This window comes from Acanthopagrus latus, chromosome 6 (genome assembly GCF_904848185.1).
Source record: "Acanthopagrus latus isolate v.2019 chromosome 6, fAcaLat1.1, whole genome shotgun sequence".
In the NCBI taxonomy this organism is placed as follows: domain Eukaryota; kingdom Metazoa; phylum Chordata; class Actinopteri; order Spariformes; family Sparidae; genus Acanthopagrus; species Acanthopagrus latus.
The window spans coordinates 14,110,581-14,136,139 of NC_051044.1; the positions used below are offsets into that span (position 1 = coordinate 14,110,581).

Sequence of the window (25,559 nt, forward strand, 5' to 3'; positions counted from 1 at the left end):
TTATACGTTGCTTAGTGTAAGCTATTTAACATATGAATACCCACTAAAAGAAACTAAAATTTTAGATCTGGAATCATATGACACTTTATCTACACATCACTATCCCGGACAATGACGTCGAGCAGTCGCTCATTCAGTGTTTCGCTTTAACTGTGTTGCCTGTCTGTCAGATCAGCTGATCACCTTATCGCAAGGACCAAAACAGCTAACGCTAGCTTTACGTAGCTGGTGGTAAAAGTTATGACAGGACATGACCATTTAACCGGATTTAATAAGGTAGGACCTTGACCAGAGGCACGTTTTCAAATGAGCGTTTCATGGCAGCGTTTGGCCAAGATAATCCTGTGTTTTCTCCCTAGTCCAGCTAGTTACCAGTTCACGCTAGCTATTGTAGCTAAGCTGCGTCAGTGGCACAAGCTAACAGGCTAACTCACCTCCAGATGCAGGTACCGTGGACGATTTAATATTAGCTCCACTGACCGACTATTCATGGTACTTTGACGAGACAAATCATGCGTGCCAGGTATGAAATGATGGCTGTTTTAGTGAACCAGAATAGCAATAAACAGCGTTGCGAATCAGATTGCCCTTAGTGGTCGTTAATTGTACGGCCCGGCTGTTAGCTTACCGTTAAGCTAACTTAGTGTAACGTACCGTTACATTACAGGCTAACCTGGCACTCTGAGAATGTCAAGTTCTGTGAGGTGATCATTTTATAGTGCTGTCATGTCTGTGTGATAACAGTTCCCGCGTGGGTGTCAGTGTCTCCCTGCTGTCTCTGAGTTGGACAAACAAACAAAAAAAAATGGCATTTTACCACAATGACAATGACGTTGATCCAACTAGTAAACAAGCAAACCAAGTGGTGCTTTTCAGTAATCACAAGTCATTTGTCTGATTGGGAATCTGCTCTTTCTTTCTTTCTTTCTTTCTTTCTTTCTTTCTTTCTTTCTTTCTTTCTTTCTTACTTTTACTTTTCAGATCCTGGCTTTGGTGAGGAAGTGAGCGCATCTGTCCGCCGACCGAACTGAAAGCTTTATCTGGAGAATAACTATGCCTTATCTCTGAGGATGGGAGGAAGTGGATCCAAAGCCAAAGGTGTCTGGCCTTTCTCAGGCAGTGGAGCTGGAGGCGATTCGTCCAGCGAGGGGAACGAGCAGTCTGTGGCCCGGCTCAAAGGCACCAGAAATGCAACACCGTTTGTTTTTACACGGAGGAGGTAAATAATGCATAAGTGGTTCACCAAAGTCAGAACTTGTGTTCTTCATAGAGTAAATTAGTTTTACAGTTTTACAGTAAAAAGGCGAGGAGAGAGCGGAATAAGGGAATAATATTTATTTAAGGTCCCAGGCCAGATGGGTGCCCTAGCCTCTTGTTCATTAAGGCACCCTCACCAAAATATCAGGTTATCAGCAGCTATTTCAGGAGACCATTAATCCAGTTGCACAGGATAGTCCACAGATTTCCATGTTGGGCCCTCCTGGCCGATACTGGCCTTTGACGTTTTGTCTGATGTGCGTGGATACAATCGAATACCGTCCACACTGAGATCTGTGGCAGTGGCAGAGGCAGTTCAGTTGAATTTGATAATTTGATCCACAGCAGGGCAATTAAAAGGAGTGGAGAGTAGAGGCCACACACAGCGCAGCGTAACACTCAAAGGACATGAAAAGTTCAAGTGCTCAGTAACAGCGGAAATTGGTCGGAATCTCAAAGTCCCTGCACGTTAAAGGGACACGTTACACCAAAATCAAAAAGAAAAAGTTGCATTCTGTAGTTTTCCTCCTATCTGTACTGCTATTTAACCATTCAGATAGTAGAAACTATTTTTCTAACTAATTCAGCAGCAGTCGTGTTCTTCAAGACACGTACACATGCCTTTTCTGAAAACACGTCTTTGTCTGTTAAGTAATATTTAAACCCATCCTTATGTTCTGTTTAGACTAACATGTCACAAAGGCCTGCCTGAAATTGTTTTAAAGGACTAGGCACAAAAACTCTGTTTCCGGTAAAATGGGTTCTGTCAGGGTTATGGTGAGTGTACGCATGTAGAGTGCCAGAACATCTTGAAAACCAGAGTACCTGCTCCGGTAAAAATAAAAAGACTGGCCTTTTTTTTCTGCTAAGATATTCACAAAGGTGTTTTATGATAACTCACAACATTGATAAACAGTAGTATACAATCACTTCCAAGAGGAGAATGTTCACAAAGGGGCCGTACTTTATTCAGTATGTTTTCCAGTTGTTCAATTTCTGCATCTCTGACAAAAGCGTTCCGTGCTTTTGCACAACATTTAAAGTGCACAGTAACAGCCTCAAATGATCTGCACAATGAACTTGTCCAGATATCACTGTGGTTAAGTAAAGAAATGTATAATGGGGTTTTATGTTTTGAGAAAACTGGCCAGGTAACGTTCTTTTAACTCACATGTCGTGCAGATGTCTTCCACTCACATGTAGTTTAAGACTGATGATTGCTTGCTGTGTTGGCAGCTCTTTGTACTACGATGAGGATGGAGACCTCGCCCATGAATTCTACGAGGAGACAGTGGTGACAAAAAATGGCAGAAAAAAGTCCAAGTTGAAGAGGATTCAGAAAAATCTGATTCCACAGGTGAGCGACCTCCACGTTTTTGACAACACTGATCTGTTCTGACGGATGTTTTTGAATGATTCATCACTCTGAATACTTCATTTTTTCAGGGAATTGTGAAGCTCGACCATCCCTGTATTCATGTAGATTTCCCCATCGTCCTCTGTGAGGTGTGAAAAGTTCAACATGCCTGATGTGCTAAGAAGTGCGACCACAGGTTCTCGTCTCGGAGCAAAGTCTCGTTCCCGTCTCCAACCTCGCGGTCAAGACTGGAACTGTGGAGAAAACTGTCCTATTAAACTGATATATTGAATGAAATGTTATACATTTGTATTCAACTATAGTCAGTGGGTGCCCTGTTCACAAAAAAAATCCACATTTTGATATTCACATAAGTAGTGATGGTACAGGTTGTGTGTCCACTACCCAGCTGATATGTAAGCAGTCTTAGAGAATACATCAAATGAAGCTGTATTTCTCGTGAGTTTTTCTGCAGGGAAAAACATTGTTGATGTGAAAAGGCTTTAATGGTATATGCCTTCTGTGAGATGTAGAGTGAGGCTGTATGTGTACACGTGTGCACTTAGGTTTGTTCGAGTGAATGTGCGTGAGAGGGGATCGAAGATGTAGTTACAGGGTAGAGTAATGAAGGAACTGCGAGGTTCATTGTACATATTGGATGGTCATGTTCTGTGTTGTCACGTCTGAGTCTGTCTCAGTAACCGAAGCTCAGACCTGCACTAGTGAACATAATGTACTGTAAATAATTTCAGATTTCTTAGTTGGAAATACTTGAATAAATGGTTTACTGAGCTGAATGTCTCGTGTCGCGATTTTGTTTTCTTGCATAGCGTCAAATGGGAAGAACGATGCCACAAACAAGTCGTAACATGTTGATTTTCTAGCTACCCTTGAACGGAGCAAGCATTTCCAGTTTTTGTTCTAAGCTGAGTCAAGCTCCGCTTTAAGTTGAATACAGAGGCATAAAGAGTGATACTGGAACAGGGTTCCTGCACCTTCTTAAACATCAAATTCTATGACATTTTCAAATACTTTCCAGGCCAAATTCCCTTAAATTCAAGGACCCAGCACGTTGTAGTTGGAGATGCATCACAGTTGGTCAGAACTGGTAAACTGTGTGTACATATACAGGGAAATTGAATCACGTTTGCATTGCTCTTAGTGAGCTAAACTGTTACAGACATACAGGCGGTACAAGAAGAACTAAACAAATAAGGTAAAGACAGGTGAACGGTACAGTGCTGCACATGAAGAAGATGTTGAAGATTTGCCGTCTGACATTTCACATGTGCATGAGGACATACAAACTGTCGATATAAATGTCTTTTTTTGTTATTTTAATTTTTCTTCTTTGAAAATGTTTTTTTAGAATCAAATCCTGCTTTATTTTTGGTGCTTTCAGTGTTTCATGAAGTTCAAAGAACAAGATAGAAATAGACATACGGCTCAGGAAAAGGACAACAGAGCCGGTCTTCCTTGTGTTTACAGCTGTGGGTGATGAGGTTGGTGCTCTGGCTGAATGCTTTCCACACAAGCTTATGTCATTAGAGCCATTTGATGAAATAAGTAACTCATATGATATACACCAATGGTCCATTACGAAATGACTTTGGGTTGTTTCATTTCATTTCTGATTGAATTTGGCTCTGAATGCAGAGCTTTATGATCAAAACGAATGTGACATCACAGGATTTGATACATCAGATAGCTTCCTCTGGTGCCTCAAAAGACTTCATGCTGTTTTGTCAAACATGCAGTAGTACTCCGGATTTGGTCAAATACTGTAGGTGGAGCTACCTTTTAAGTACCAGCTGTCAACTATCCAGAAGGAATTTCAGTTTTAGATGAAAATGCGTAATAATATCATTAATGATAATCATAATTTAGTTTTCTAGATATGAATGGTCAAATTGAGATCGCCTGTGATGAAGCTGTTGCTTTTAAAGATGTCGTCAGGAGTTCCAGTAAGTTCACTGCAGCTGTTAGTGTACATTATTTTTAGCTTTTCCTTGATGCCGTCTCGAATTTCAGTCCAGAATTCTGCACTGTAAAGCAGCTGTCTTCTACTAAAGCCAGATTTTGATTACCTGTTCATGCAAAGATGGAGATAATCTGCTCTTAGGATTTTGAAAATTCAACTTATTCACGCCTCCACAACTTGTGAGATGTGTTGCCCCTAGATGGCAGCAGAAATCTAAACCCATGCTGACTTTAATGAGTTCATGTGCGTTGACGGTTGGTGTTTGTTGTGTCACATATATTCACTCTCTTTACCTCTAATGATAATCCAGTTCTGTTAGACCTTCCTAAAAAAAGGCTCTGAAGATGTAATTAAATGCTGTCTGAGGTGAAGCGCCCAGCGGCTCAGATCGTGACTGGTGGAGGCCGCTGCTGCCAGCTGGCACAATATCAAACTTTAATGGCAATGCAAACATATTTCAGTGCATAGCTGACAAATCCCCATGATGCACGGGCTGGGCTTCCTCTGCAGGCATTCTCTGGTGTCTGTAATTGTGTGGAATGTGGTTGGGAGTGTTTTTTGGGCCAGAGGTCAGTCACTTTGATGTGTTTCCTCTCCGCTGGCCTTTCATGTTTCGCTCGGGACTGCATTATGAAGATGAGCCCCCTTCTTTTTTCTCAAGGCCATAAAAATGACTGAGCGTCGTGATGGTGACACTGAATAGCTCTGTTCTGATCGCTACAATGTGTTCTGTGATGTGCACAGTGTGTATATGACAGTGGGGGGAGGAAGCCGTCCATGTGGCTGTGGTTATGAGAGATAGCCATTATAAATTATCGGCAGCCTTGAAACAGAGCTATAACATGCTTTGAATCACGAACAATAAAAGAGAGATATTGTTTTTCTGAGGGGCACTTTAACATGCCGGAGCTGTTACCAGCGGTGAGCACTGGAGCCGGTTTTATCTGAGCACCGCCACAGTTGGATTAGGTTACTCTTTAGTGAGGCGTCGTGTGTGATCATACATGGTGAATGTGACAGATTAACTGAAGGACATCGAAGAGCCCCAAAATGAAAATTCCTTTGATATTTACTTTCCTTCATGCTGATAAAATAAATAATAAAAACGACAGTGAGATGAAGTTTTGTGGTCTGTAGAGAAAACATTTCAGTATCAAATTCACAAGTATAACGAAATTGAGTTAGCAGTCATTTCTGTGGCTTCACACCAAAACGGTGTTTCACCTTTTTTCCTGAACAACTAAAGTAGATGGGGACTTGTTTTAAAATGCAAAAGAAACAACTTAAAGTAAACAGTTCCTTTGGTGTAATCCAAATCTCTGGAAGCCCACAGATCCTAAGTGTATTTAAAGAGACTGCATTTACACCTTGAACCATTAGCTCCCACCCTGTCTGCAGTTGGTGGGTAGATAATGATGGAATTTTCCTTTATGAGTGACCTTATCCTTTAATTGATCCATAAAGCCACATGAAAGTCGGCTTAGGTGCAAACTTCAGCCTTGAAATGTGTGCACCAGTGTGTACTGTAGGGCCTCACACCACATCTTTCAGTATTCAAACACAAATAATGTGTTTTGGATCTTGTTCTGGTCGGTAGAAACACGGCAAATGAGGTTGTAAACTTTTATTAAGGGCAAACCCAATTGTTCCAATGAAATTCTTTCCGTCCCAGTTTACCAATCCTCATGATTCCCGAAACTAATTGCAACTCATGAAGTGTTTGGGACGTAAAGTGAAGGTGGCGGGGCGTGTTTCGCAGTTTCCCTGCCATTGTTTTCGCTTCCTGATGGTCCCTGACTCCTGCTGATGTAATGTTCGGGAGGCGGAGGTCAAAGGGAAGCCGGGAGTGCACGGAAACAAAGCCATCCCTTTCTCCCTTTCACTCGCTCTGCATGTGCGTGGGTCGTTCATGGTCAACATTTTCCTCAAGCACACGCAGAGAGAAAAAGGAGAGAGAATGACATGGTGGGGTGAGTCAGCAAAGCTCTGAAGAGGAAAACAAACTGCGGAACGGACTCTGACACAGGAAAACATCTCACTTCCAGGCCCCACCATCATCTCACCCCAGTCATGTGTCCAGGCATCCTTCAGCTCACATGCATCCGCAAAGGAAAAGTCAGAAAGATGTATCCAGTACTGGTCAGACGTTCACACTCCTGTTTCCGTTTCACACAGTTATCCAGAGACTGAAAACAGGTTGATAAGTTTGGGTAATTATGTGACAGTGCGTGGCCCCGACCCTCTTCTCCCATGGCCACTACCCCTCATGTTCTGCAGCGTCCTATCTGCTGTACTTGGCAACATGAGGGTATGTGGTACTTGGTTACTTCAGTGAGCGCTGCCAGTGGCTGTCATCACATGCCTCAGGCCGCAGTGACATCTGCATGCCACATGCCTTGTGCCCACCGTCTGAAGTTCGCTCGGAGCGTTACTGGAAAAAGACATTAAAATCCTCCAGTCGAGTATCAACACGGAAATGTTAAAAGTGAAGGAACAAGAACCAGGATTCACTGATGTTGGAATGATCAAAAGAAGACCCAAGTGACTAATGTTACTGTGCGTGTGAACAGTATCTTAATGTAGGCAGGGGTGCAACGTAAGGAAGTACAATCATTCAAGCACATTTACTCAAAAGCCATTTTGGCTGTACTTTGCACTCGGACCTTTCTTTTTATTCCAATACATCCAAAAAACTAAAAATGTTTGATTTTTCAAATGAAACCTGTAATCAGCATACGAAATATGGTAAATTGTTATAAATTAAACAGTCAAACACAAAAAAGGAATTAAGGTTTGGTTTTCTTTGCTCAGCTAAAACATTAAAATGCCCTTAATGTGTTAATGCATCACTTTCTACAGTCACAAATTTGCAGCAAAGCTACCAAATCCCCTTTTAATCAGCACTAAACCACTTATGTCAAGTTCTGGAATGAAAGGCTTTTAAATGTGTGCTTTATTGCATCCGGCACAACTCATTTTACTGTCTTTTTTTTTTTTTATCTTGTTTTAATCTCGTATTCTCATAAAAGCCCTTGAAGGGGACGAGTATCGCAAATTAGCATCTGCTGTAAATGCTGTGACAGCTGTACAGTTTGTCTGTATTGTATTGTCCATGCCAAATAAACCATAATTAATACATATTTTACTAATATACTTTGCTGATAATACTGCTGTATTTTTACCGGAGTACAATTTTGAATGCAAGACTTGTGATGTATTTTTGTGGTGTTGCTACTCAAGTCCTACAATTACAACCACGAGGAAAATATCTAAGTACTTGTTCCACTATTGCAAGTTATATTTTAACAAAAATGTACGGCAACCTAAACCACAGAATACAGAGAAATGTATAGATACAGTTACAAACAAAAGAGTATGTATGAAAAAAACTGAGAAAAGGCGCTGATTATGCATGTTGCCACTGACTAATCAAAATTTCACAGACTAACAGTTTGTTTATTTTACACCTGTCAGTCAAATCTGATCAAAAATCACATCTGGTTTGACTGTATGATTGTTAGATAGCCAGCTCGCCCCTACCTACAGTAGTTACAGCCCTTCAGGTTTGGAGAAAGACATTTTTTCCTCTTCCACCTGAATTATGCCATACACTACACATATGATGCTTGTCAATTTCAAAGATGATTCTCCAAGTCAAGAAAGTTGCATTTTGTCATGATTAAAGTCAAATATCACCTAGTTTTGCGCTCAGTGACCTACATCGTCTGCTCGGTTGGCGATTCAGGTGTTTTCAGAAACACCACTGAGTGGCTTTCGTAGGAATGAATGGGGGTCGGCCTCCAGCACCATGTCCAGTAATAAAAATGTCGTTAACAGACTGCATCCCAAAGTCTTTGTTTATTTACGTCACACCACCGCTGCATGCTGATAACATGTCATCACTTTGCATGGCAGAATTTAGCATGTTCAGTCTTACTGGTCTTACATTTAGATCCAAGGTGAGCTGAGGTGATAAAAACCCAAATCTACCGCAGAGTCAATTGACCCGGGTGAATGAAGACCTGACACATTCCCATCGCCCCAATAAAGCCTGATCTTAGCGGGTTTAAGTGGAATTTTTGAAAGTTTCACCTCTCATTAGGTTTATGACAAACTGCGACCTTCTTGACATGGAAAACATGTGAACCACACATGACACCGTGTGTAGCTCGTGACAAAGTTTACTAGTACAATATTCTTCTGAAATAAGGTCTCACGGTGGTCCAATGACAGCCGAGTTTATTAGCTCTCAGCAGCGACATGTAGCAGTTACCTTGGAGGACATGCTGCGCCATTTTTGATTGTATTACTGCTTCAGCAGGTGACCGATTCTTACATATTGCACCTTTAAAGTCACACAGAATGTTTAGTTGTTGTTGTGTTTGAAGGATCAGAACACATCTGATGTCATCACACTGAAATTAAGCTCGCACAAGCCCTTCTAAATGCCATAGTATTACAAAGCTAAATGTGATTGTAATGTATCTGAAAGGTCACGGGAGCACAGTGGTCATTTGTGGTTATGATCTGATCTTATTTTTAGGGATGTGGCACACTGGCCCGCTCTGACCCTCCGCCGGGCTCCACATTGCTGCTTTACAGTGTATCTGTTTCACGGCAGCGAGAGGCAAAACTTCTTGGACTGATTCATTCCGCGCTGTACCGGGACACCGGACGTAAATCTTTATAAATCACGTACAAAATGAACGCATGAACTAGCACCTGGAGCTGTGAAGTGGGTTTTCAGGCGAGGGCAGCAAGTCGCTGGAACGGATTAGACACGCTGATGGAGTTGTTAGGATGTCCGGTTAGTTTCGCCACTCCCCCGGCCACCCCCCGTTTCTAGGCTATGAATGGAACATCCTGAAAGTAGCTTGGCCCTAAAAACGAGTAGCAACTGACACCATCGCAGGGGGCAGCTTCGCTTCTCTCCGCCGTACCGACCGCCTCAGACCCACACCGGAGCTCGGAGGTCACCAACCGGCGTCACATGCCGTTAAAAAGCCAACCCCGCCGCGGTTTTCTTGCGCTACAGCAATGTTCATTTTGAGCGTTTCCAATTTATCTTGAGGCAACGCTAAAAAAACAAAAAAAAAAAAACGCGACTTTGAAGGAGCAGGCTACTGTTTTTTTTTTTTTTTGGGAATGCTTCCTCAGTCTGCCAGTAAAGGTGAGTTTGTCCAGCTGCAGACATGCTGGATTCAACTTTACTCTTACTTTGTGCTCCTTAAGTGCTTTAAAAAACTTTTTTAGTTTAACGTTATCTTAAATGTTAAAGTTGAAATGTTGCAGCCCAACTTGGGAAAACAGTCTGCAGATAAAACCGTGGGAAGAGGTTTTTTTTTTTTTTTTTTTTGAATAAAGACAGAAGCTAGCTTAATTTCTGTTACCCTGATTATCTGCAGATGTGTATTGTTGAGTTTGTATATTGGAAAGCCTTACTCATAACAGTCATAACTATGGATTGATATACCTGTCACTTATGAGAAAAGTAAAGAAGTCACTGAATGAAACTACCCAGACAGTGACAGTGACTTTCTGATGGCATAAAGGCAGAAACCAAGATGCTTCCAGTGAATAAAGACGAAAGAAGAAGAAAAAGAAAGACTAGAAATTAGTGCCATTATTCATCCAAAGAACTTTTAAATTGGTGATTGCTGCATTGATTTATTTCCATATAGTGCACTACACTTAGATAACAATGCACTGCTTTTTAATACATCACTTTATTTTTTCAATAGGCGTCAGCCTCAGTGTATGATTTTTGGTATTTGTTCCACGTCAGTCCCTGTTAGTTTTGGTTCTAATGTTAGAGGTGGCTGCCACACTAATGTTGTTCACACTTACTTACCTGATAATGATTAAAGGGCCATTTCCACACACTAGGCCTAATGTTCTTCTGTGTTTATTATACAATGTCCCATTTTTATCTAGCTGTGGTTGTGATGTTGAGGAGACAGTAGATTTTTAGATACGCTATTATTGCGTATTTTAAAAAGTAATCATTAAAATTGAATGCCGGTCTCCTCTGTGACTTGTAGAGCAGAGAGTGACAGTCCTATCTGTCAATTCACACCTGAAGACATGTTGTACGGGACTGTGCCTGACTGGAAAGTACTGCTGCTGACTGCACTGCTGTGGGACTGCCTCTCTGCGTTGGGACTGAAACCCACGAGATGGCCTCTGTACTCCCAAAAGCCTCTGCTCCTCGCTTGGAATGCCCCGACTGAGGACTGTGCCCCGCGGCATGGTATTCACTTTCAGCTGGACCTTTTCCAGATCGTGGCCTCCCCCAATGAGGGCTTTGTTAGGCAGAACCTCACCATCTTCTACAAGGACCGCTTAGGCTTGTACCCCTACTATGAGCAAGATGAAACGCCGATGAACAGGGGGCTGCCACAGGCTGCCAGTCTCACACAGCACCTGGACAAGATGCAGGAGGGAGTGCAGAAGTACATAAAGGAACCAGGCGCCAAGGGTCTGGCAGTTATTGACTGGGAGGAGTGGCGCCCACTCTGGATACGCAACTGGGACACCAAAGATGTTTATCGCAAACACTCCCGTGAGTTGGTGCGACAAAAGAACCCAACGTGGCCGCCAGATCAGGTGGCAAAAGTGGCCCAGCAGGAGTTTGAGATGTCAGCCAGGAAGTTCATGCTGGAGACCCTGAGACACGCCAAGAACCTGAGGCCCAACCAGCTTTGGGGTTTCTACCTGTTCCCCGACTGCTATAATCATGACTACAGGCGCACTCTGGAAAACTACACAGGCCGCTGTCCAGATGTGGAGGTGGCTCGCAACGAGAAGCTGAGATGGTTGTGGATAGAGAGCACGGCCCTCTTTCCTTCCATCTATATGGGCGAAGTGCTGAAGTCCTCACCCTCCGGACGGCAGTTTGTCAGGAACCGAGTGAAGGAGGGGATGCGTTTAGCATCATTAGGTGATGGATTGGCACGTCCTGTCTTTGTGTATACCCGGCCCACCTACGCCTACTCTCTGGACCAGCTGACAGAGGTGACATTAACTCCCTCCTGGATTTGCTTCCTCTTCCTCTTTTCCACGCTTTTTCTTCACCATTATGGTTAACATGACTAACGTGACGCTCGTGTAAGATAACATACATTTTGAAGCAGGACATACGGACTCTTTGTTCCAAGATTAACCCTCAATCTCACTGTTGTTCCAACAGTCAGCACTCTTTCTCTGTGATCAGTGCATGTGGCATGGAGCTATAGCTTTTCCTTATCGTCAGCCACAGTCCTTTCCTGTTCTGGTAGCAGTCAGACACCCCAATACCTCTCACTTCTGTGGAGTAGGCAGGATGGGTGTTGGTTGAGTTCAAAATCTTGCTGACACCCTATAGATTGTTTCCTTCTGGGAAAATGAACCAATAACAGCTGCTGCTGTGCTTCACATACAGTAGCTTTTGCTCCACTAACACTTTGACCCAGTTCTAGTCATACTCAACAGTATGTTTTTCTTTGTAAATGTGATAGGGTTAAAGTGCTGTATGATGTTTTTTTTTTTTTTTTCACAGTTTGACCTCATCTCTACAATCGGGGAGAGCGTGGCTTTGGGTGCAGCTGGGATCATCATGTGGGGAGACACAGCGTATGCAGGCAGCAAAGTAAGCATCAACACAATAATTATAAAAACGTGAATCACTCAGACTCAACTTTCAGATCTGACCATGAACGTTATGATCTGGTTAGTTTTGACCTGCTGCTCTTGTCTCTCATGTGTGCAGTCATTTGATAACCAGCAATTATTCCTCAGGGCTCCGGCACAGAATGACTGTGTCACTTGAGTCACAAGGACAGCTTCAGATTCAGGAGAGGTTTTTTTTTTTTTTTTGGAAGTGTTTTTTTCATATTTTGGCTGATTTTGGTCAATTCTGATTAAATCTTAAAATCAGTCACGTACAGTGTTTGTTCCCTTTCAGTGTATATCTAGTAGAAAATAAGAGAAAATAGTTCTGACTCATTTGTATTGTCGTAGTTAATGTATACAAAATGCGGCCAAAACTCTGAGGGGAATCGACACAGCGACAGGGTTGCAAAAAGTTTGTTCCGTTTATTGCTGGGCTGACCGAGCATTTATACCTTAGCTGTTTACACAGTTTCTTAGTGATGATCTTGACCACCACCAAAATGTCAAGATGCTCTTTGCCTCATTGTTCCCGCTTTCCTTAAAGCCATGTAACATCCAATAATTGTTTCAATGTTTGTGTGTGTGTGTGTGTGTGTGTGTGTGTGTGTGCGCGCGTGCGTGTGTGTGTCTTACCCCTGCATGTATGTGTGTGTGCTGTTCTGCCTGCTGGGTGATTTGGTGTGTAGGTTTCCTGTTTTCTCATCGTTCTTAGAAAGTTCTGGCAACTCCATGTGGTTATGTGCGTGTGTGTTCATTGAGTATGATGTTATCAGTATTTTCCAGTCCCTGTTTGTCTCAGACTCCAGTACAGAACAACAGATTATTATTTAAAGGTCTACACCTGTCACTAAGTCAGGCCAGATTTCTCAATAGTATTGACCCAAATCAACATGGCCCTTACTTTAGTTTAGGGCTGGACAATATGTTGATATAATATCGATAATGAGATTTGGCACCAGGGTTGTCTTTCCCTGGTTTAAGGGCACATTACAATTAAGTGTAATTCTAAAATGTAATTGTCTGAATTTACCAGACTGTTCTACTTCTTATACTTACCCACTAAATCATTATATCTACAGTAAATGATAGCATGGTTTTATTTTGACTTGATACAATATACAGGAAGGAGTGAAGAAGAATTACCAGAAAACCCTCCAGGGGTTTGAGAAGTACCATTCTGCAGGCTTCATATTATAGGGAATAATTGCAGCAATATGTTATGGAATTTCAATTCAACATCAACATGAGACATCACACAACAATGCATCCCACAAACACCCATCTGTTACATAAATCAACCATAATCAGAAGACAAACAAACATATGGGTGTGAACATGGTGCTGTGTGAATTACATGTGTTATTCAGATTTGGAATCCTTTTTATCCATGAATGTCCAGATAAAGACTCTCCTTATGTTGTTGTCCTGAATCAACACATTAACACATCCAACTTTAGAGTTGGATGTGTAGCTTATTTAGAAATAGCAAGAATGAATGGGGAAAATTTAACGTAGATCGTGACTGATTGATAAAGAAACTAGAAAGATTAAAAACTAAATGTATTTCTTATTTTTCAACGTTGTGTGTTTTCTAAATATGGATTAAATATGGATAAAATGGGAATTGTCACTTGGTAGAAAAGTTTTTCTGTTTTTCTGTTGACATAAAAGTATTTCAGTCTTCAGTATTTCTCAATGCTTTCAATAAATAAAGACAAAAGAAGAAGATTAGTCAACTTGAATTTGTGGCCATTATTTATCTACAAAACCTTTTAATTTGTGATCATAGCTTTAATAAAATGTTACAGATCAAATTTAACAAGAGTTCAATACTGCTGCTTTTTTATTGATAAGGGCTGTAATGCTACAGCAGTGGACTGTATCCATGTATATTTTCTCAAGTGCTCTACAGAATATAATTAATATGAACATTGTTATATAAAATCCTGAAAACTCCAGTAACCTCTTGTATATTGTTATTACTACTTTCACCCAAATGGACAGTCTGACTACTTGTTTCACCACTTAACATTACACAGAGAAGTCAAATTCCTGAGCCCTCACACACATGATTAATGAGATTAGAAATGTTGGCAGGCTCGGTGTTAAAGGTCCTCAGTGCAGCCTTAACTCATTATGAATCTCTCTCCAGACCAGCTGCTCCAACCTGAACGAGTATCTGCGGGGTCCGCTAAGTCAATACCTCCTCAACGTCTCCACGGCAGCGGAGCTATGCAGCCAGAGTTTGTGTGCTTCTCACGGCCGCTGCCTGCGCAAAAATCCTGACAGCGACGTTTACTTGCATCTGAACCCCCTCAACCACACAATCGTCAGGCAGGGCGGCAAGCCTACGGTCACCGGCGAGCTCGGCGAAGCGGAGAAGGAGAGATTTCAGGCAGAGTTTCAGTGCCAGTGCTACAGCGGCTACAAGGGAGACGGCTGCAGTCAGAGTCTGGTTCCATCTAAAGCCACCGAACCTGCAGCGCTGCAATGTGTGATCTTACTGATTATCGCTCTGCTCATCTGTTAACACACCAAAAATACTGTAGATATAGTTGCATTTTATAAATTCAGGAGCAAACTTGGGAATTTTGAAGTGTCGTTTTTCTTCTAATTGCTGTAAACCGATGACACAAGGTGAAATTTAATAAGAAACACTGTGGAAATTGCAAAGTTGTATTTGTTTATAACTTGTAATCTTTTTTAAAACAATGGAGGGCTCGCTGGAAATGACCTTGTTTACATTTTGCTCTCAGTTTCCTCTTGGCCACTGTTTCCCAAAGTGTCAAATTCCATGTTTCTCATAGAGAGAATGTTTTTTTTGTTGTTGTTTCGGAGGGCAATGTGATGAATGAGTTGATGTTTATGTCAGTAGCTGTGTGGTGAAAGACAGTGGAATTGATGCACTTAAGTCTGGAAATAGCACAATATACTTAAAGTGCCTGATCTTTTTTTCAACCTCTCTCTGACATCTGATGTTTTTATGGAGGCACTTACAGTGTTGCTATTTATTTGAATGTATTTTCAGGTGTTTTATATGATATTTTCTTATTTTTATGTCCAAATCATGACTACTAGTTTCTCCTAAACATTACGTTACTCAATTTCTGCTTTTAAAAAAAAGACTGTATTCTATATTTCAGCAGCTGTTTTACATCAGAAGCACAAGATTAAAAGCAATTTTCAGACACCCTCTTTTTGCCGTCCTCTAATCAGACTTTTGACTAATTAAATAAACTTATTTTCATTTTCGAGGTCATTGTGTAATTTTCTTTTACGATTTACAGATAAGAGGGGAGGGACACCAAAATAAACTTCAGTTTTCAAATAATACAGGTGTGGCTTTGCTGTTTGCAGTCATTAAAAGTTAAGCTTCCGGGGGGGGAAAAAAACATGTCATTGAAAAAGCTAGCTCAGTCCTCAGGGAGGGACACAGTCTGCAGGCTGCTGCCTCATACCCCCTCCCCATGTAATTGTAGGGTGCTGTTAAGCCAGGAGTTATTTTTACTGCTTTTAAGAGTTGAGAAAGGCACACATTTCAATTTGGATGAGGAGGTGCTCAATATGGCCTGCTTGACATCAATTTAGAGTAGAGTAATAAGTTTCCAGGTTAGGGCTTTGGTCTTTTTTTGGGAAACGTTCCTATTCCTAGTGAGACAAAGTGAAAAAAAAAGGACAACAGGATGATGGGAACAGGCTTTAACTTGCCTGTGACTTTAAATCCTTGTCTCTTGTGATTGGTTGTGAGGAAAACCTTTGCATGCTTACGATTGGTTGTTGAAAAATCCCAGCGAGCACTTCTGTTTTTGATCCTTCCCCTTTTCCTGCATGTGTCACTCAGATCATGAGACTGCCTGTTGTATGTCCCTGTACGAACAGACCACAAAGTCCAAACCAAAATCCAAGTGTTAAAAAGGTAAGTTACTGCTTGTTGCTCTAGATTTCATGAGTCTGTTAATGTCTTCCCATGTGAATACATCACACCAGTTACTTGTGGTTATTTGGAAAATCATACATTGGATAGATAACTTTATTAATCCCAGAAGGGAAATTAGGTAGGATTTACAGTCAACAGCTGAAATTCTTGGTACTGGAAACAATACTTTGAGACTTTTATTTCCTCACAACTTCAAAAGAAATGTGTTTGCTATATCCTCTGAAGAAGTCACAACACTGCTGTTTTCTCTTCCTTCTTTGCAGGGATGACTTGCTTACATTGTCAGTTGCCACTCCTCCTAAAACTGGTCAGCCTTGTTTCAGGGCTGCGGTTTGCATCATCATCATCATCATCATCTTTCTCCCAGGTGCCTTTCCTGTCGGTATGGAACGCCCCCACTGCCAGCTGTCTCTCTCAGTATGGCGTCGACCTCGACTTGGGCATCTTCAGCATCGTCCAGAACCAGAACCAAACCTTCATGGGTGAAAACATAACCATCTTTTACGCTGAAAAGCTCGGCCTGTACCCCAGGTACTCTGGCCAAGCAGTGGTCATCAACGGCGGGGTGCCACAGAACGCCAGTCTTGACGCACACCTCAGGGTGGCTAACGAGAACATCAGCACTTATATCCCCCATAAGGACTTCCAGGGGTTGGCTGTGGTGGACTGGGAGAGCTGGAGGCCCGTGTGGGAGAGAAACTGGGACAGTAAGCAGGTGTACTGGGAGGGGTCAAAGGCGCTGGTGAAGGCCAAGCATCCAGACTGGACTCCTGCGCAGGTAGAGGCTGCAGCAAAGGTGGAGTTCGAGGACGCTGGGAGGAAATTCATGGAGGAAACGCTCAAACTGGGGCAGAAGGAGAGACCAAACGGGCTGTGGGGTTACTACGGTTTCCCCAACTGCTACAACTACTACAACGACAAGAACTACACAGGGGAGTGTCCAGCTGTGGAGCTGAAGAGGAACGACGAGCTGCTCTGGCTGTGGAACGTCTCCTCCGCTCTCTATCCTGACATCTACCTCAGCCTCGAGATGCGGAAGCTCGGCAAAGAAGTGCTCCTCTACTCTCACCACCGCATCCTGGAGGCCATGAGAGCTGGAGCCCAGCAGACTCCATCACCACCGCCCGTGTTCCCCTACGCCCGCATCGTCTACACGTACACCCTGGAATTCCTCTCTCAGGTGAGGGGCAGGTGTTTTTAACTCCCATCATGTTCGGGATTGTCACGATGTGGTCTGAATGTTGTAGTGTCCTCCCGCAGGAGCACCTGGTCTACACCATCGGAGAGAGCGCTGCTTTAGGATCTGCAGGGGTGGTGCTCTGGGGCGACCATGGCTTCTCCAAATCTAAGGTAGAGTAACTTACCTGTTGCCCTCACTCCACACACACTGTATGTTTGGATACCTGCGTACACCTTTTGTGTTTATGTCTATATTTCTGTTGTAGGAGAATAGTGTCAAGCACGTTTTAGTTTCATTTGAATTCCTCAAAAACGGCACGCTTAAAAGGGTAACTCAACCAATTTTAGACATTAATATGTGTTTGCAGGTCTTGGGGAGGACTATCTCATATGTAAAAATGTAGCGTAAAGCCTTTTTGTGGCTCCAGAGGGGGTAATGCACTAATGTAATGTATAAGCACTCCTTTATTGCTGTTTGACTAATTGTGAACAGTTTGATTAAAAAAAGAAAAATCAATAGAGTAGAACCAGAGAGATCACAGTTTTTATTCCACGCATCCTTCTTCCTTATGAAAACCAAAAAACGTATTAAAGAAAGGTTTAAATCAAAATGTTTAAACCTTAATCATCTCCTGCATCAACAGAACATAGACAGGGGGAAACATTCCTGTAAGTGCATTTTTTTTCATCCTCATGTAACCATGTAAAGGACGATAAAAGGAACAATAATAGCCAGCTCATCATCTTTATGTCACTCATGTGACAACCGACCCCGAGGAGAATGTGCTGACCTTTCTCAACTCTTGCTCTGCCTTCATACCTCTTGATGATAATTATTGTTTTAGTATAAACCCACTGTGCGAGAAGCCTAAAAGAAACACAGATGAGCAGGATATTTATATTCTGACAGGAAAAACAGCCTGACTCCATCCTGAAAACTGTTCTAAAAACATGATGGTCATTATTTTGTTTACTTCACTTCACCGCTGTAGTTATTGTGATTTAAAAAAAAAAAAAAGGAAATTGGAAACCACTTCAGACACCACCCTGATGATTGGAAGATAACAACAAAAAAATAATCTAAAAACCATAACAAAAAATGAAGCGTGGCGTTTCGACACGTTCTCATTTTGGCTGAGACGATTTCAAAACAAGTTCGAGCGCAGCATTTTGATCTTAACTGCACCAATGTGTTTTGTAGCTTAACATCCTGCTTCTGATTCTTTCTTGAAATGGTCTTACATTGTGTTGTATGCAGTTCTTTGGTTCGTGTCGTAGATGTTCTTCTAAAACATTATTCTAAACCTAATAAAAAAAGAACCAAAACCTCTTCTGAATTCTTTCTATTTTGACTCCAACCAGTTTTATCCCACTGAACACATTCACATTTATGCATGGATCACAAACATACAGTACAGGTTAATTTAAAATGGCGCAAAAAACCTGCCTGGAAATCTGTATTTCTTACCATAATGCTATCAATTGTCATTGGAGTTAAGCAGTATAACGCATAAGCATGATTACTGGCCCACATTCAGCTGTAAAGTTGTGTAAATGACTCCAGATTTGTTTCTTTCCTCCTTTTAGGCCACTTGTGATGCCGTGAAGTCCTACATCGACAAGACCCTGGGTTCTTACCTGGTGAACGTGACGGCGGCGGCCACTCTCTGCAGCCAGACCTTGTGCTCCTCTCAGGGGAGGTGCCAGAGGAAGAGCCTGAAATCGAGGGCCTACCTCCACCTCGACGCGGCCGTGTGGAAGGTGGTGTCAGAGGAGAGACCAGAGGGGGGGCGGGACTACACAGTTTTAGGGCGGATGAGTACACGCGAGGTGGCACGCATGAAGTCCGAGTTTGAGTGCAGGTGTTACAAAGGGTGGGGCGGTGAGAGCTGCTCCAAACCTGCTCAGGGATAAAGGAGTGAGGCCTCGTCCACATGTGTACAGATTATTGCTGGGGCGACGCGTCGACATGATCGACAACATAAATTCGTCGAAGTGAATAATTTGCGTCGACGTGTCGTCCCAAACAAGCAAAGCGAATAGCCGGAAGTAAGTTTTTTTTGGGAATGAGACTCAAACATGAACCTTTCTTACAAATAGCACCTTTAAATTGAATCAGGTAATCCAGCGACTCATAAATAATGTTTGTAAAAAAACTGAAGAAAGTGCTTTGAATGGAAATTTACAAACTTTTTGATTTTTATGTTTTCTTCATGAATTACTCTTAACTACTTGATTGTTTTTAATTTATATGGGAGCTGCTGCTGCATTTTTTTTTTTTAACAAATACCAACAATGTTTTACAATATTTGCAGACAAATCTTGACATTCCTGTGATGTGTTCTGATAAATGAAGAATGTTTACTGACATAATTCTTTTCACCATTTGTGTTCTATAAATCAGCCTTAAACTGTTGATAACAAAATGCTAAAACACTTTATCTGCAGGCATCCTGAGGAGTTTCTAAACCCTATAAGGATATGGAGCAGTGGTTTTACAAGCGTAGCAATGTGCCAACAAAGGTAGTCAAGAAGTAGACTGTAATCCAGTACACATGGATTTAAACAATGCAGGGTTGAAGAAAAACGCACTTAGCGTTTGTTTACAAGATCGTTGCTCATTGACACTTCTCTCTGCAGAAGGATGTGTGTGTTTGACACTTGAAGGTTGTCCTCTTGTTCATCTGCTTAAGAATAAAAATCCTCTGTACTCCCATTAAATCTAATGTTCAGATGCACATTCAGATTTCTTGAATCCTGGAGGCTAATCGCTAATCGATTGATTCTTGATCCTTAAATAAGGGAGAGATTCTTCTACATTGACTTTTTTTGTGGAAAAACCAAATAAAACGCATTAACATTCAAAGTGAGTCATTTCTGTCACAGAACGTGCCTGAAGGTTGATGGTTGGTTTTTGCTCCCATTTTTCATGAGCTGAACTCAAAGATCTAAAACATTTCCTAAATACACAAAAGAACCATTTCTCTCAAAAATTATTCACAAATCTGTCTAAATCTGTTAGTGAGCACTTCTCCATCCCACCTCACAGGTGTGGCATATCAGGATGCTGATTAGACGGCATGATTATTGCACAGGTGTGCCTCAGACTGGCCACAATAACAGGCCACTCTGAAACATGCAGTTTTATCCCACAGCACAATGCCACAGATGTTGCAAGTTTTGAGGTAGCATGCGATTGGCATGCTGACTGCAGGAATGTCCACCAGAGCTGTTTGCCTGTGAATTGAATGTTCATTTCTCTACCATAAGCCGTCTCCAAAGGCGTTTCAGACAGTTTAGCAGTGCATCCAACCGGCCTCACAACCGCAGACCACGTGTAACCACACTAGCCCAGGTCCTCCACATCCAGCATGTTCACCTTCAAGATCGTCTGAGACCAGCCACCCGGACAGCTGCTGCAACACTCGCTTTGCATAACCAAAGAATTTCTGCACAAACTGTCAGAAACCATCTCAGGGAAGCTCATCTACATGCTCATCGTACTCATCGGGGCCTCAACCTGACTGCAGTTCGTCGTCTTAACCAACTTGAGTGGGGGAATCGAGTGGCACATGGTGGCAATGGGGTTACGGTTATGGACAAAGAACACAGGTGCATTTTGTTGATGGCATTTTGATGGCCCATTGTTGTACCATCACCTCATGTTGTGGCATGATAATCAATGGCCCCATGTGGCAAGGATCTGTACACAATTCCTGGAAGCTGGAAACGTCCCAGTTCTTGCATGGCCAGCATACTCACCGGACATGTCACCCATTGGGCATGTTTGGGATACTCTGGATACGACATGTAGAAGACAGTGCCAATATCCAGAAACTTCGCACAGCCATTGAAGAGGAGTGGACCAACATTCCACAGGCCACAAACAACAACGTACGTGTGTGTGTGTGTGTGTGTGTGTGTGTGTGTGTGTGTGTGTGTGTGTGTGTGTGTGTGTGTGTGTGTGTGTGTGTGTGTGTGTAAAATGTTTAAGATCATTGAGTTCATCTCATGAAAAATAGGAGCAAAAACAAAAGTGTTGCATTCATATTTTTGTCCAGTGTAGTATATCAAGTGTTTAAGTGAATAACAATACATTTGCTTGTGATTAACTTGGAGTGTTTTCATCATGTAAAGTGTACGATCAACTAAAAACAAGGTGATTTATTGTCAGATTAAACTGCCCTGGAGTTTAAAGAAGCTCCCGTTGACTAAACACATCAATAACAATCACACAAATTAATATATTGATTTTTTTTGTTGGAAACAAATTATTAAGGGACTATTCTGCACGATGAGCAGACACTAACAGTTTTTTTTTTTTCTACTTTTACTTGAGTAAAGGATCTAAATACTACTTCCGCCTCTGTCTAAAGGAACTCTATAATCTAAATAACATTTAATTAGGTCTTAAGGTTACATTTTGTAATTGTTATTTTCTATTAAGTGAATTGTAGTTTGTAGTTATTTCGATCTACAAACAACAGTTCATTATAATGTTACAACTGATGCACATAATCGTGTAAATGGTTTGTGAAATAACCCTTTACTCTATTTTAATTAACTATAAATGTCCAGCTTGGTGTTTAGTGTTACCACTCTTAAGTTAATTGAGTAAGCACCATTTCCCTTAACTTGCCAAGCTGTTGCCTTTATTTAAAACACTTGTGTGGAGGTCAACGACCAGCAGGTGGTGCTGTGGGACAGCTAACTAGAGGGAAGGCATCAAGGTCAGAGCTGAGGGTGTGAGTAATCAGCAGAAGAGTCAAATAACTGTGGAGAGAAAACCATATTTGATTCAGTGTGTCAGATTCTGATAACTCTATCCCCCGGCTCTGCGGCAGCTGATGAATTAAACCCTCTATAACACAGAAACCAAAGGGAGGAGAAGGTGACCTTGATTGATTTACGAGTGGCGTGTACAATGTTGTCTTATCTGATCGCCTCTGCTGCCCCGAACTGGTGTCGCTGGTTGTAATTTCCCTCCTCTGTCCCCCAAAGGATGGACAGACTGGACAAACAGACTCCCACGAGGCCCCACTGTTTCCTTCTTCCGGCTTTATCATTACCACCTGGATTGTTAGGAAATGAGGAGGAGGTAGACGCCGAAGGAGAGACATCTACAGCCGGCGCTGCTTCTTAAAATAATGTCAGTCTTCTTGAGGCAGACAAACTGCTCAATTGGCTTTTAAAGAGCGAGGACGGAATTTAATGTTTGTCCCAAAACGCTTTATTTACCTGCATTTACTTGATAATGGCGGGAAGAAAAAAACACACAACAAGGCTTCTCGCGCTGATTGACATTCAGTGCTGCTCATCACTCTGTTCATTATTATTATTTCCCTTCTCCCCCCTCGCAGCTTTAACTCCACTCCGTCTGCTCAAATGCAGGGGAGGAATTATAATAACGCTGTGTTGTTTTTTTTTTAATAGCTGAGGGTTTATTAAAGATTTGATTTGTCTGCTTCGAAAATAATGTTCCCAAAAAAAAAAGCCATGTTGAACTTTTCCGCTTGTGTTTGCGAATTCTGAGCGTAAACATTCAAGAGAGAGAAAAAAAAACAACTTACACTTGACATTTTACGACAGCGTGAAGCCTCGGATGCATCATTAGATTACAAAAGAGCGAATCTCATACTTTGAAACCGTCAATGTCATAACTGACTGTACATGAACTGATCTGTTTATCTAGTCTGAGTGGTCTCCTCGCTCTTCTTCTCTCCCTCTCTGTTCCCTCCATCCCTCTGCCAGGTCTGGCAGGCCCTCTATTTCTCTATCCTCTCATCTCTGCATTTCTTCATTTTGGCGTCTCGCTCTGTCACCCCTCCATGGTCACGTCTCCCCTTTTTTTTCCCCTGCTGCTCGGTCTGGAGATCGTCTCGCCTGCTCTTGGTTTAATAACTGTTTTGTCACGCTCTGTGTCTTTGTCCTTCAGAGGAGTCGACTCTCTGATCAGGTTTCTTAAAAGATCTGATGCACACTTGTTTGTATGATTTATGTGCGCGCGTGTCACCGAAGCCACGCTGCTGTGCATTGATCAGCCTAATAAATGCAGAATACTACCCCACCCTGAGAGTGTAAGTTAAAGGGATCGGTCAACGTTTTTTGGGGAAATACTCTTACCCGGTTTGTTGCAGAGAGTTAGAGACAAAGATTGGTACAACTTTTACATCAGTTTCCTTCATGCAAAGCTGATGGAGGACCAGCAGCTGGTTAGCTTAGCTTAGCACAGAGAATGGATTTTGGGGAATCTGCTAGCCTGGCCGGGCCCAGTAGTGTGACGATGTCACTGGGCCACAAAGTCCAAAGAGGGGAGAGGCTGGGGTGAGTTGATGGGTCAACCGAGGAGATTGCTTTCTGTTCTACAGTTGTGAGACATATTATTATATTATAGCCGAACAGAAAGTGATGTATCGCCACTGGCTCCAAATATTGTTATTTTTATTAAAACGTTGTTGTTCCCAACAGATTCCCCTGCAAACTTCTTGACTTACCTACGTCCCTACTTCATGACTCATTGTGGTGTTTTGTTTTGTTTTTTACTCAGACTGAGCAGAATATTTCAGCACAGTTATATGTCATAGTTTAGGTTTTTGTGTAGCTATTTCCTGTTTTATTTTGTAGCCCAAATCTTCATGTGTCATGTTTTACCTTCAGCTTCCTGTCTTTGTCTTTTTTTTTACCCACATTTTTTTTTTTTTTTTTAAGCTGCATCCAAATCTCCACCCTCCAGACTTGCGGACTGAGCCACATATACACTGACAGACGGCCCTAAAGAGTGCAAAAATAAAATCCATCTGCTAACCGTCTGCAGCCTTTACTTCTACCACAGCTGATTGTGGATAATTAAATCACTGAATGAATTCTGCAGATAGTCCACTTGAGAGCCCTTGTGAACTGGAGAAATTTGCGCTCCAATCACCTGTGTTCTTGTGTTCTTGTGTTCTTGTGTTCTTGTGCCCTGCCTGATTTTCCCTCGACACGTGTCTCACATCAGCCTCATTAGCCCGGCCCTGTTCCCAGTGCTTTTCCCAGCTCCCCCCCTGCTCTCCTGTTTCTCCTAATCGTTCCCCTCACCCGCGTTTATCTGCCTCTCTCCACCTGCACCTCATCCCCTCGTGAGTTTAGTTTGTATTGTAAATCCAGTCATTAGCTCGGTCCTTTTTAGGGATATTTCTTCTTCAGGTAAAAAGACATTGTGACGTATCCGAGAGGATCTTCCTGCATGAATCAAGTGTGCAAAAAAAAAAACAAAACGCTGTATCATTATCATGGGCAACGCATCGCGAGTTACTTTGTGATTCCAACTCCCTGATTCCTGTCCTGGTTCGTGACTCTCAGTGTTTTTTTTGTGATTAAATCTTGTGATTACAGATTAAACAAACACGGTGTAACATGTTAATTTGTGTGTTTAGGAGGCGCTCGTAGGCTGATTTGTTTTGACCTCTGGATAGAAGTAGAAGCTGTTCCCTCAATGAAAACAACAACATTTGGCTTTTCATCGTAACAAGTGAAAACAGCAGCTCCATGCGATCATTTGGCAAATGGTCGACAGCACTTTTTCTGAATGATTTTAGAATGATATGCCACTATTTCACAGTAAAAACAACTGATTGTGTGAGTGGGTGGGCTGTGGAAAACTGATGGAACGCGGCCCCTCGAGTCACCTTTTCTTTCTTTCTTTTTTCGCCTCTCCATGTAAGTAAATGAAATCGGAGCAAGGAATCGGAGACATGAAATGAAAAAGCAGGAAGGCGGAGAGGGAGAGAGGTCACAGCGTCCTATTTCCTATGAGATGGAGCTCTGATATCTCTGCACTTCAGAGGCGGTGCAGATCCACTGGCAGTGGCAGCCGGATCACGTCCTGCAGTCTGGCGTCGCCTGGCTAGATGCAGACGAGCCGATCAATGCATTTACAACACAAATCAGCCTAAAGAAAAAGGAAAATCTGATCATAATGTTTTTATGTACGTGTATGTGTGAGAAGCGTGATGTGTGTCTTCATGATGTGTGCTGCATGCCTCCTGATGAGAGGTGACCTGACAGACTGTCCCATGTGACTTCTCCTGAGACGGGGCAGCGCTGCGCTTAAACCCCCAACCGCCCCCCCGCAAAGACCCCATCAGAGCTCAAAAATACTGTTAAAGAGCGAGAAGAAACCCACCATCACAGACTGACACTATACAAAGGTGGCCCCC

General features: G+C 42.3%; 3 protein-coding genes and 1 long non-coding RNA gene across 6 annotated transcripts; all 4 read left to right on the forward strand.

Annotated features, from left to right (window-relative positions):
• The first annotated feature begins 100 nt into the window (after window positions 1-100).
• Window positions 101-3,411, forward strand: tusc2a (tumor suppressor 2, mitochondrial calcium regulator a). Of its 3 annotated transcripts, none has more exons than XM_037101099.1 (4): window positions 101-276; window positions 982-1,219; window positions 2,494-2,614; window positions 2,704-3,411. In XM_037101099.1, exons 2-4 carry the CDS (start codon window positions 1,071-1,073, stop codon window positions 2,767-2,769), a joined length of 336 nt encoding a protein of 111 aa, XP_036956994.1. In that variant the 5' UTR covers window positions 101-276; window positions 982-1,070; the 3' UTR covers window positions 2,770-3,411. The 3 variants fall into 3 exon arrangements, with proteins under 3 accessions (XP_036956994.1, XP_036956996.1, XP_036956995.1); XM_037101101.1 differs by lacking the exon at window positions 101-276 and adding an exon at window positions 306-446; XM_037101100.1 differs by lacking the exon at window positions 101-276 and adding an exon at window positions 375-523.
• Window positions 3,412-9,462: 6,051 nt separating this feature from the next.
• Window positions 9,463-15,492, forward strand: hyal2a (hyaluronidase 2a). Its single transcript, XM_037101431.1, has 4 exons — window positions 9,463-9,765; window positions 10,637-11,609; window positions 12,133-12,222; window positions 14,398-15,492. The coding sequence occupies exons 2-4, from the start codon at window positions 10,680-10,682 to the stop codon at window positions 14,773-14,775; spliced, it is 1,398 nt and encodes a 465-aa protein (XP_036957326.1). The 5' UTR covers window positions 9,463-9,765; window positions 10,637-10,679; the 3' UTR covers window positions 14,776-15,492.
• Window positions 15,493-15,650: 158 nt separating this feature from the next.
• hyal1 (hyaluronidase 1) lies at window positions 15,651-20,226 on the forward strand. The gene is made up of 4 exons (XM_037101432.1): window positions 15,651-16,161; window positions 16,446-17,362; window positions 17,443-17,532; window positions 18,949-20,226. The coding sequence occupies exons 2-4, from the start codon at window positions 16,448-16,450 to the stop codon at window positions 19,273-19,275; spliced, it is 1,332 nt and encodes a 443-aa protein (XP_036957327.1). The 5' UTR covers window positions 15,651-16,161; window positions 16,446-16,447; the 3' UTR covers window positions 19,276-20,226.
• A 1,726-nt stretch (window positions 20,227-21,952) lies between these two features.
• LOC119021384 lies at window positions 21,953-22,728 on the forward strand. Its single transcript, XR_005075546.1, has 2 exons — window positions 21,953-22,252; window positions 22,363-22,728. It is a non-coding gene; the product is annotated as an uncharacterized LOC119021384 (long non-coding RNA).
• The last annotated feature ends 2,831 nt before the right edge of the window (window positions 22,729-25,559 follow it).